At 36.9% G+C, this 11,865-nt stretch overlaps 1 protein-coding gene across 3 annotated transcripts; it reads right to left on the reverse strand.

Moving 5' to 3' along the window:
- Window positions 1-1,208: 1,208 nt before the first annotated feature.
- On the reverse strand, window positions 1,209-11,570 carry LOC141753819 (uncharacterized). Of its 3 annotated transcripts, XM_074612419.1 has the most exons (12): window positions 11,465-11,570; window positions 10,303-10,516; window positions 10,094-10,162; window positions 9,938-10,006; window positions 7,376-8,738; window positions 6,059-6,316; window positions 5,135-5,401; window positions 4,838-4,906; window positions 4,362-4,400; window positions 4,158-4,271; window positions 2,070-2,126; window positions 1,209-1,988 (listed from the first exon to the last, which is right to left on the reverse strand). In XM_074612419.1, the coding sequence occupies exons 5-12, from the start codon at window positions 7,449-7,451 to the stop codon at window positions 1,804-1,806; spliced, it is 1,065 nt and encodes a 354-aa protein (XP_074468520.1). In that variant the 5' UTR covers window positions 7,452-8,738; window positions 9,938-10,006; window positions 10,094-10,162; window positions 10,303-10,516; window positions 11,465-11,570; the 3' UTR covers window positions 1,209-1,803. The 3 variants fall into 3 exon arrangements, with proteins under 3 accessions (XP_074468520.1, XP_074468518.1, XP_074468519.1); XM_074612417.1 differs by having other exon boundaries at window positions 1,211-2,126; XM_074612418.1 differs by having other exon boundaries at window positions 1,212-2,126; window positions 6,059-6,313.
- Window positions 11,571-11,865: the final 295 nt, after the last annotated feature.

The raw sequence follows: 11,865 nt of genomic DNA on the forward strand, positions 1-11,865 counted from the left end.
CACTGTCAACACTTTGTTTTTTAATTCTAAATAAATATATTCACATATAAAAAGGCTCCTGTTGTGTTGAATTTTTACACCTCGTCATTTATAAAATGTTTGTTACATACAAACACGTCATAAATACAAATTTAGAGCATAAAAATGTGTTCAGATGAGGAAGAGCTGATGGGGTTAGTGATACGATTCTCGGGCACTACTACTGTCTGGCTTCCTCATATTTTCATACTCAACAGGAGTGAAATGAGACTTCATTTTGAAAACCGTTGAAAAAAACAACAATTTCTAAAACCTAAAAGAAATGTGTTTCTTTTTGAACAATTTCTAAATTTCTCTATGGAGGATGGAATCTGCCAAAATAAAAAATAAATGAATAAATAATAAATGACACGATAAATATGTCACTAAATGCAGCAAAAATAATATTAAAAATAAATATAACCCTTAATTAATTGATCAAATGTGACATAAATTGATATTTCTGTTTTTATGTTTTCACTTCTATATTTATCTGTATTATTTCCCTTATTTATTTACTATTCTCTTTAATTTTCCCTCTTATTTATTTTCGTTTTTTTTAATTAATTTTTAATTCATTATGTATTTATTTATATATTTAATATGTATTTGTATTTATTTATCCATTTATTTATGCATGATTTTCTTTGCATTTCACCCCTTATTTATTTCCCCAAACTTAAAATAAAAAAATAAATAAATACATACATTTTAAAATAAATATAAAATAAAATATATATGCAAACATAAATAAAGTTAAAGATTAAAAGAAAAATAAATACATAAATAAATAAAAGGGAAAATTAAACAGAAGAGTAAATAAACAAGGGAATTAATACAAACATAAAGAAGAAACAAATTAAAACATAAATACCAATTTATGTCACATTTGATCAATTAACGGCTACATTTATTTTTTAATATTATTTTTGCTACATTTAATGAAATATGTATTTATTTATTGAGTCATTTACTTATTTATTCGCTTATTTTTTATTTAGCAGGTTCCATTCTCCATATTTCTCAGGATAATCAACCAACCAACAGTTTTCATTGCAAATAATTACCAAATATGCTAAAATACTATACTATATACTATACTATAGCGAGATCAGTGAATTATCCAGCACATTATTTCTAGATTAGCTCCTCTTCATCACTCAAATAAAAACGATCAGAGTCCAGTTTTACATTTTTATAGTTTTAATTGATTACTTCTTTTTAACAGCTGAAGAAAGTTTGAAAAGTTTGTCAGTAAAACCTTCTAGTTATGAACTTTACAAAAAGATTAAAAAAAAAAAAAAAAGGATCTCTAATGAATAAAAATGTTCCATGAAACCATCTGTTTTGTGAAATAGCTATGCTTATTCGCTTTCTTGTTTAGATGTTCAGATTGATACAGCAGCTTGTTAGCTTAGCTTAGCATAAAGACTGGAAACAGCCAGCATGGCTCTGGTCAAATGTATCAACCAGCAGCTCTAGAGCTCACTGATTGACACGTTATATCACGTTTAATCTGTATAAAAACCAAAGTTGTGGTTTTACGGGGGGTTAGCTCCCTTTAGGCGACGTGATCTCATCCCTACTCGTCATATTTTACCACTTGGGCAGAAGCATCCTTTCTGTTGTATCTTGACGCAGAAGGTTCGCGCTTAACGTTGTAACGCGTGGTTAACGTTGTGAAAACCAAGCTCCCAGGAAGAGCGCCGGGCTGTGAGATTGGCGGTACTACGGAACTAAAAGTTCAGATCAGAAACAGCCTCTCACGGTTTCACAGGTAACATTTCATTGATGCAGCCGACGTCGCTTCTGTTTGGCGGCCGGTCTGGTGATGACAGAAGAGTAGATGACGTCGTGGCAGTTCTGGTCCGGCGGAGTCCTGCCGGGTCTCTCCCTCCAGTTCTGTCGGCCCAGAGAGGCGTAATGGATCGTCTCCTCCGGCAGAGACGGATTCTTGTTGACCTCTCGTTCTGCAGAGACGTAGCTGTGCGTCGGTGAAAACAGAACCGAGGGTGAAAGAATCGTACGGGACGAAGATGTGATGGCGTTACCGGTTGGTGTTGCGGTTGTCTTCCACGGCTGCAGCTCGGTGTCTTCAGGCCTCTGTGCTGCAGACAAACAGCACATGGCAGCAGTGTCACTTCTCCAAATGTCATCATGAATAAGAAAAAAACATTTTGATATTGAGCTCAACTGATATGAAGGTTTTAATGCACCCAATAACATTTCAAAGGTTTTCTTCATGATGGGTTAAAGAAGTTTTCTACTCCTTCAATTAAACTTAAAATACAGATTTTAACCCGAAAAGATATGTCCTATTTCACACATATACATGACAGAACAGGAAATAAATACATGAATGAATCATGCAGTAAATAAAATTATAAAATCAAAGAAAAAATGCACAACTTGAATTGGGAAACAAAGTTGTAGAATATAAACGAGAGAAAAATGTAGTATTCAGACTTCTTTCACATTTGTATTTGAGCTCAGGGGCCTCCTGTTTCTCCTGATCGTCTTTGAGACGTTCACCTTGATTGGAGTCCACCTGTGCAGCTGATTGGACATGATTTGATAAACACACACCTGTCTGTCTCACAGATGACAGAAACTGAGCCATGAGGTGGAAGGAGCTGCTCGCTGAGCTCAGAGACTCAGATCTGGGGACGGCTCTAAAATCATGTCTGCTTTACTGAAGGTTCCCGAGAGCAAAGTGACCTCCGTGAGTCTTCAATGGAAGAAGTTTGGAACCATAAGGACTCTGAAGGTTGGTCCACACTAAACTAAACAGATGTGTAAGATGTGAGAGAGCCCACACGTAACGACATGATATATCAAATTTAACAGTTTTGTTCCTATAGTGTGTGGAGAGCAACGATTTGACCAAATCAGCCAAAACACCACACACTAACAGATCCATTCATCAACAAGAGTCCCCACTAAACAAAACGGGAAATCTCACAAAATCTCTCGTGATTAAACGTGACTTTAGTGTAAACAAACATGGTGGATGACAGGCAGGAAGAATTAGTGATGTTATTTTTTACTTTGTACTGAATATTGAGGAAGGATGGCCAGATGAAGTCATAGAGACATGTTAAATAAACACTAATCAACAAGTTGCTCCTCCATCTCTGAGCTCCAGCGGTAGTTGTCCTTCCTTCTTCACTCAGCTTTCTTCTCTATTGGCTGTCGTTCTTTCTCACGTGATAGTGTCATTAGCTGTCCTCGGGGTTCCTCACACATAACAGGAGATCCCATCGTAAATATTCAACATGTTTAATATTTACGATTTGAAATCAGTGCAGCCAGGATGGACTTCTGAGCCCGTCGGGGGATGTAAAAAAACATCTGTCTCATTATGCAAATGAGGGGGCTATCACTCAACATGTGACATCAAGGCGTCCCTCTCATTTGCATAATGAGGCAGAAATACATAAAGAAATGTAAAAAGAAATTAATACAGAAATAAATACGTTTTGGGAAATAGATAATGGGTGAAATGCAAAGGGTAAATTGCGCATAAATAAATAAATAAATACATACATTTAAAAATGAATATAAAATAAATAAATGCGAAATTATATAAATAAATATTAAGATTAATAAAAAATAAATACATAAATAAATAAATAAAAGGGGAAATTAAACAGAAGAGTAAATAAATAAGGAGTTAATACAAAGATAAATAAATAAAGAAGCAAATTAAAACGAAAATATCAGTTTAATTGTTTGTTTTTAATATTATCTTTGCTACATTAAATTACATATTTATTTATTTATTTATTTATTGAGTCATTTATTCATTTCTTTTTTTATTTTGGCAGGTTCCGTCCTCCATGTAACGACAGCTGAATACAACTCATGTCGATCAAATATTTCTCAAATTATTGAGTCAATAATATGAGCGACTGGACACAATGGAATTTACTGAATTTTGAATTTCAAAACCTTCGCCAAATGTTGACAAAATGCAGCCCAAGTTTCATCTACCAGCCGAATGCTATTTTTACCCCAACCACTTTAATCAAAAGTAGCCAACCTGGCAACACAGAGCTCATCACCTGCACAATCCCAACCATGCAGCATGTAGCAGCATCAAGCTGATGAAATAAACCAAATATAGAAATATCAGATACCTGCAGATCTGTATTTCTTCTTCCTCCGGCACTTCATGCTGGTCAGTAAAACACAGACGGCGGCCATGAGGAGGATCATCAACGCCAACCCGACAACGACGACCATCAGCAGGGCTGAGAGACCAGACAGACATTAAAACACCTGTACACAGTAAACCTTCTGTATGAGGCCGCAGGTGAAGCGGATGTATGTAGCTGACTGACCATTCTCAGGTCTCTTCTTCTTCTCTATTTCAACCACATCTGATGAACAGAACAGAAACACACAAATCCAGACGGACGTCATATCATATTAATAGAGTTTATTTTCTAAATGTTTTCAGTTTAAGTTTATGTTATGGATATATAAATGACAAAGTACATAAAACCCCAGATAAAATAAATAAAAACAGTTCAAGTCATAGAATAAACTAATTTGGAGAATTAGTCCAGTTTGTCTGCTTCTTATTGCACTTAATAATAATAATAAAATAATCATCTTATGTGATACTGTATTGGTAAAAAAGAGGCACAAATATACATCTGTTCACCATTAACTGGATTTTAAAAAAATATTAAAATAAAGTAAAATAAATGGTAAAATAGCTCAACGGCGCCCCCTACGAAATTTCAACAGAGTAGCCCCTGCGGTGCGTTTCCAGGCTGGTCTAATACACCGCTCGTAGCTAAACACATCCTACCTGTTTCCATGACAGCAGCTGTTGCAGTTGAACTGATGGTTTGCTGGATGCTGGTCGTCTCTGGTGGCTCTGATTAATCAAAAAGAATATTGTTAAATCGCCTGTAGAACAAGTTGTTGTTCTTCTCAAGGCTGATGCAAAACACAACTACATGCTCAATATATTCCTTTAAACGTGACATTTTGCACAATGAGTTTTTGCTTGTGTTTTTTATTTTCCGAATAGATTAAAATATTAAATCAGCTTTTGTAGGAACATTTATATAAAATCAAGTAATTAAATTCCAGCTAAACAAACCAGCAGCCAGGACGGTGAGTCTGGCCTGCAGCTGTCCGTTGCAGAGGTACTCTCCAGCGTCTTCCGGCTGCAGGTCCTGGATCTGCAGGGCCATGTTACTGAAGCCGAACCGGCTCCTCTCCGGTTTCACCGTACCGTTCCTGAACCGGGTCAGGACGGTCTCCCACCTCCCTCCCTCCCTCCGCTGACACCACCTCTTTTTGGGTTTGGAGGAGCCGCTGCAGGGGAGCAGCAGCGTCCGGCCTGCAGACACTATGAAGTCACGGCCTGAGGGGGCACAGACACAGAGGAATTATGGGTATTCTTCATTGGTATTTACTCTCGAAAATTTCCGACTTTATAATCTTGCAAATTTGAGAATTTTTTTGTAAATTTACGACTTTATATCTCGCAGATTTGTGAGTTTTTTTTCTCGTAAATTCCCTACTTTCTAATCTCGCAGATTTGTGAGTTTTTTTCTTGTAAATTTGCGACTTTATAATCTCGTAAATTTGAGAATTTCTTTTTGTAAATTTACGACTTTATAAGCTTGCAAATCTGTGTTTTTTCTCATAAATTCTCGATTTTATAATCTTACAAATTTGAGAATTTGTTTTTGTAAATTTACGACTTTATAATCTCGCAGATTTGTGAGTTTTTTACTCGTAAATTTGCGACTTTATAATCTCGTAAATTTCTGAATTTTTTTCTTGTAAATTTCTGATTTAATAATCTTGCAAATTTTGAAAAACCACACCTCTAGATGTCACTAAATCCTACACACTGTACCTTTTAAAGATGTTAAAGGCATAAACCATACAAACATACCCACAAACTAACTGAGCTCAAAGCTTCATAATCCGTCCAACGGTTTAAAGACACACTACTAAATATGTCCCCTCATTCCCATAATGCACCACTCCTAGCTCCGCCTCCAGCGTATACCTTTTAGCACCTGCAGCTCGGCCACCAGCTGCTGGTTGCAGCGAAACTTCCCGTCGTCAGAGTCGTCGAGCCGCAGGAGGCAGAGGCCGCCGCCAGAGAGCAGGCGGTAGCGTTGGCGGTCCGCATTGGTCTCGTAGCTGCCCTGTCGGGTCACCAGGACCTCCCGGTCCCGATGAGTCCAGACCACATCAGAGCTGTCCGGGCCGCCACATTGCAGGCAGACGCCATGATTCTCCGGGACTGAATACCGGATCACTGCTGGAGGACAGAAACAGATCTGAAACTCCTTTAGATCTTATCTCATTCTATTTCGGTACTTTCCCTGCAGTGCAATATTTTATAATAACATGTTCAAACACACGACTTCATGTCTTTATGACGGCACCGTGTCATCAAGCAGAAATATTCTGTACTCCATATTTCCCAGCTGCTTTTTTGGATGCGGCGCTGCGTCACTCACATCCAGCTGATGGTCAGTTTTTAGCCTGTTTCCTGTTTTATCTCATGGAAACAGGCTCCAACCAGTCGGCCTTAAATATAACAACGAAGGAAACAAACTGAAATTACAATAACTGACAGTGTGACTGCTCTTCATGAGAAAAAATAACATTTATAATGTGCAGAATTGTTTTAATTAAAGAATTGAAAGCTATAATTACAATAAAACTGTATGGGGAAAAGATGTAAGGGCTAATACTTGTTTTTTAAAATAAATAACTTAATAATAACAACAATAATAAATATTTTTTTTTTTACACATAATTTATTTCTTTAAATATATATAAACTTTGACATGTCACAAGTCACAGAAAATATTGTCATAAAAATGTTGTCGATTTTCATGAATTACTTTTAGTTGAAGGTACTGTATGTTGTTTTTGAATGTAAAGCAGTTAAAACAAAAGCTTGAACTGTTTTTTTATTTATTTATTCTAAATTTATATCACAATCAAACAGTATTTTGCGTATACAGTGTACATGTAGTATCTTCATTCCGTTGAGTCAAATTACTTTTCTGTAATTTATTGAAATAAAGTACTTTCAGTTTAAAAAATAAACATTTATTGTGAAGTATTTAATGTCTCAAACTGTGACAATTAAGATGTCTTTCATTTAGACATGAAGACATGTGATATATTTTACACACCAACACAGAAAACAATTCAATAATACAGTAATATAATATAATAAAAGAACCATTTTTAAAGATTGAGAATAGATGATATTGTGCAAATACTTTTGCACATGTAACAAGAATTAAAAGCGAATACAGTTCATGTTAAAATGTTAATATATGAATGTGAAAGCCACCTGTACCTGTGGAGTTTCCACTGCAGTGGATCAGAGCTGTGTGCAGGAACCAAACGTGACAGAAGATCATGAAACTGAACATCTTCGGATGAAAAGCATCAAACTGCTACTGCTGATCCAAGTCTGAAGCTTCAGTCTGTCAGAGACACTTTTCCACTTGTTCTTCTTCCTCTTCCTTGTTTCAAAGACCTCGTCATCGTCCCGGAAAAAAATGGATGTTTGTATTCACAGCATTTAGCTGCTGTCTTCAATAAGGACTGTAAAATCAATGTAAGTGAAGAAGCAATATGTCACCTACAGGTACTTCTAATTTAGAATAGAATAGAATAGAATAGAATAGAAAGCTTTATTGTCATCGTATTAAATACGAGATTCACAGTTGCCTGGTCAGCGCTTTAAAACAAATACTTGACAAGACTAAACGAGGCAGGTAAAACATATAACAGGTAAAACACACCCAGCTATAAAACAAATAAAACAGGAATAAAACAGGTAAAGTAGATGTAATGTAAACAGAATTAATTGCCCTTGAAAAATAGGTAGAGATGATGTAATAAAAAAACATTTCTGAAAACATTGAAAGAATTCTGAATTTAAAGGTGCAGCGTGTCGGATTTGGCGGCATCTAGTGGTGAGGTTGCAGATTGCAACCAACTGAAAGTTCTCCCGTGTGTTGAGCATAGACCGTATATACTGTAAGACCCATCACCCACTGATTGGTATACTACGGTTTAGAAGCCGCGACTTCAGTCGTCAACATCTTGGTTTTTGGCGGTTGCCTTCTTGGTTTTTGGCCATCGCAATCTCGGTTTTTGGCCGTCGTTTTTGCAACCAGAAGTGAAACGAGCTAAGAGCGACCGAACCCTGAATAAGACATTTTTAGGCAACCAAAATGTTTATAATTAAATTTTTTTTAACTGAAAACACACTGTGAAAGGGTTAAAGTTCTAAGACAAAAACACGGACAACTCCCAGACCGGACAATGCCATGGTAGCGACCTGTCAATCACAAGGTAGCCCCGCCCTAAAGCATCCCCTGCTTTATGGTCTATTTGACTCTAAATGGGACCATAATTTACTAAATGAACATCATGCTGTATTGAAGAAGACTTGAAACTAGCGATTGAGACCATAAACTCATGTTTACAATGTTTACTGAGGTAATAAATCAAGTGAGAAGTAGGCTCATTTTCTCATAGACTTCTATACAATCAGACTTCTTTTAGCAACCAGAGGAGTCGCCCCCTGCTGGCTGTTAGAGAGAATGCAAGTTTAAGGCACTTCAGCGTTGGCTTCACTTTTCAGACACGGAGGTTGCCCACTGGTTTCTGCAGTAAAGAATAGGAATCGTCAGTGAGCTATGATGAACCTGTAGATTGAGAAAAACACAAAACATAGAATTTTTTTCAGTTTCATTCTCATTCAGCATTTTGATAAAGTAGGATTTTGTTTCTCTTATCTTCAATTTGAAATGTAATCCATTTTACGTATCTCAGGTTATAATAACCAGTAAACCTACAGTGCATATGTATTTACCAACCTGATTTCTTTATAGCAGACCTTTGCTATGTATAACAGACCGTTGCTATGCATAACAGACCGTTGCTATGTATAACAGATCGTTGTTATGTATAACAGACCGTTGCTATGTATAACAGGCAGTTGCTATGTATAACAGGCAGCTGCAATGTATAACAGGCAGTTGCTATGTATAACAGACCATTGCTATGTATAACAAACCGTTGCTATGTATAACAGACCGTTGTTATGTATAACAGACCGTTGCTATGTATAACAAACCGTTGCTATGTATAACAGACCGTTGTTATGTATAACAGACCGTTGCTATGGGCGCAGTTCTGATGTTGGACTCTGGTTAACAATTTACAAATTATTGGTTACTTCAGTAAGTAGCCGTGTAATAAGCGGGATAATGTACAGACCCTGTCGGCGTTTACTCCACAACAATGACCGGCTTGCTGTACATTATCCTTCACCTATTACACACTTTGGCGTAATATCGGGTTGACGACAATTCCGCGTGCCATGATAACGCATTTTTTTGCTTTTCGCGTGTAATTTCACGCCGCGTTGTTACTGTGAAACTCTGTTATTCAACAAAACTTTGGAAACGGCCGCAGTTAGGTTTAGGAAAAACGTCACGGTTGGGCTTAAAATATGTACGTAAATAACTTAACATATGTACGGAAAACACTTCACAAACGTCACTAAAATAACACTTTGTGACACAAACAGTGGTCTCCTGGTTGAAAGTCCTGTGTTTGTTGGATCCATCCACCTCCCCTCCTTCAGTCTCTCTTGCTTGTTACTCTACCTCACTAGCTCTGAGTGTAGTATATTCATGCCGACGCGTTTACATTGCAGTCAATACAGACTACATGGCATGAAATGACACGCCAAAAGCAAGAACGTCGTTGTTATTGCACGCAAAATGACTTACAAATTACCGCGCCATTCATACGCCATTTTGGTGCGACCGGCTGGTATTTACAGAGTTCACATTTAATATCATGCAGACCAAAATGAGGAGCGAATAGTTAAAGTTACCTTTATCGTTTCCACCAATAAAAGTGCTGCCAACAAAGGAATATGTGGACTCATTGGGTAGAGATGTCTCTGTAAAAAGAAATTAAACATACTGAATATATATACTGTATGGAACCAGAATATTTAGTCAAATGTTGATGAGAGCTCCGTCGTTACCGCTCTTCTTCACCACTGGAAGAAGATCAGGGATGGTGGAGTACGTGGGATCATTATTGTTTGATCCAGCTATTAAAACATTGAAAAACAAGCGTTATTAACCACGTTAAAACAACAGAAGACCGTCCCATTCGTCTGCTTTTCTTAAAGGTAGTTGGGGAAATATGTTTATTTTATTATTATTTCTTTCTTATTATATAATTATTTACCTGGAAAATCTGCCAGGGAGTATATAGCAGTTAGTCCACCTGCTGGTCCACCAAAATAAAAGATGTTGATGTCAGTCTCGATCATAATAGAAAAAAGGAAGTGGTCTGTCTTTTTAAAAAAAAAAGAGGAACTCTTCTTAGTTCTCACCATTTGACGGCTGAAACATCGACCTGTCCTGTATCTCATCATAGACGGGGCTAATTTCTCTTCTTCCTGTGGAAAACAGAACGTCATTACATTAGTAATCTGCTGAGTAATCACTGATGAAGTGATGTCACATTGGGCTGTAGTGTAGCGTGACATCGCTGTTGTGTACAGACCATTTTTGTGTCAACGTTATGATTACATCACGGTGTTAGCTGGAGGTGAAACAAAGGAAAGACTGGAGGATAAAATGTCATCTTGCTGTGCTGTTGGGTGCCAGAATCCAGATTTCACATTTATACATTTGAGATGACAAACTGTGATTCGAGGCTCTAGCGAGCTACAATATCGGTGAAACGTTTCAGAGAGTAACTACCTCTAATCTACCGGAGCTATCAGAGCTTATCATTATTGTATATCATTTATTTATTTATTGTTTATTCATTTGCACATCTTATTTAAGTCCCATATCGTGCTCATTTTCAGGTTCATACTTGTATTTTGTGTTTCTACTAGAACATGTTTACATGCTTCAATGTTAAAAAAGTATTTTCCTCATACCGTCTGCTTGAATATACCTGTATTCACCCTCTGACTGAAACGCTCCGTTTTAGTGCATTTCAACGGAATTGCAACAGAATTGCGTTGCCTGGCAACAGTTTGGGTCCATGTTTACTTCCTGTCAGCTGATGTTATTCACATACACTGCAACCAGGAATAAACTGGGACACATTTAGAATGTCTACGTTTAAAACCGTGAAATTGCCTAAATATTGTTTATTTGTGACATCACAAATGGACAGAAATCCTAACGGCTTGTTTCAAACACACAATTTCTGAAGACGGGCTGTGTGTATTTCTCCGTATATTGAGGGCTTTGATACTTTCACGGTATTTATAAAGCACTTAAACCTGCTTTATAATGTAAAAGTAATGAAAATCTCACTTTTTACAATATGGGACCTTTAACATATATTTATTTTCCTCTGATGTGTGTACAGGTCAGGGTTGGTTCACCTCGTCTTTTCAACCTGCGAGTAAAGTAGACGAGGATGATGATGACGAGGAGGAGGAGGAAGGAGACAACTATTCCAAACACCAGATGAAGAGGTGGATCCGCTGGAAGACAAAGTAAGAATGAATAACTAACAACATGTCAGTTACAAACACAGCCGAGTGTTATTATAAAAACTACAGTATGTTGATGTGTAATTTTAATTTCAGCATAATTACAGACACTAGATTCTGTAGCTTAGAACTGATGGTTGCATCGTATTTACTGTCGGCTCTGATGTTTGTAGATATTTTTCTGTCTTGGTTTCTCAGAAGGACTTTGTTTCTTTCCTGTAGTCTTACCTGTGTTTGCCACCGATGTTGTTGTAGTTGTTGTTGGTGGTGTTGCTGGTGTTGTTGTTGTT

This window comes from Sebastes fasciatus, chromosome 17 (genome assembly GCF_043250625.1).
Source record: "Sebastes fasciatus isolate fSebFas1 chromosome 17, fSebFas1.pri, whole genome shotgun sequence".
Taxonomy (NCBI): Eukaryota; Metazoa; Chordata; class Actinopteri; order Perciformes; family Sebastidae; genus Sebastes; species Sebastes fasciatus.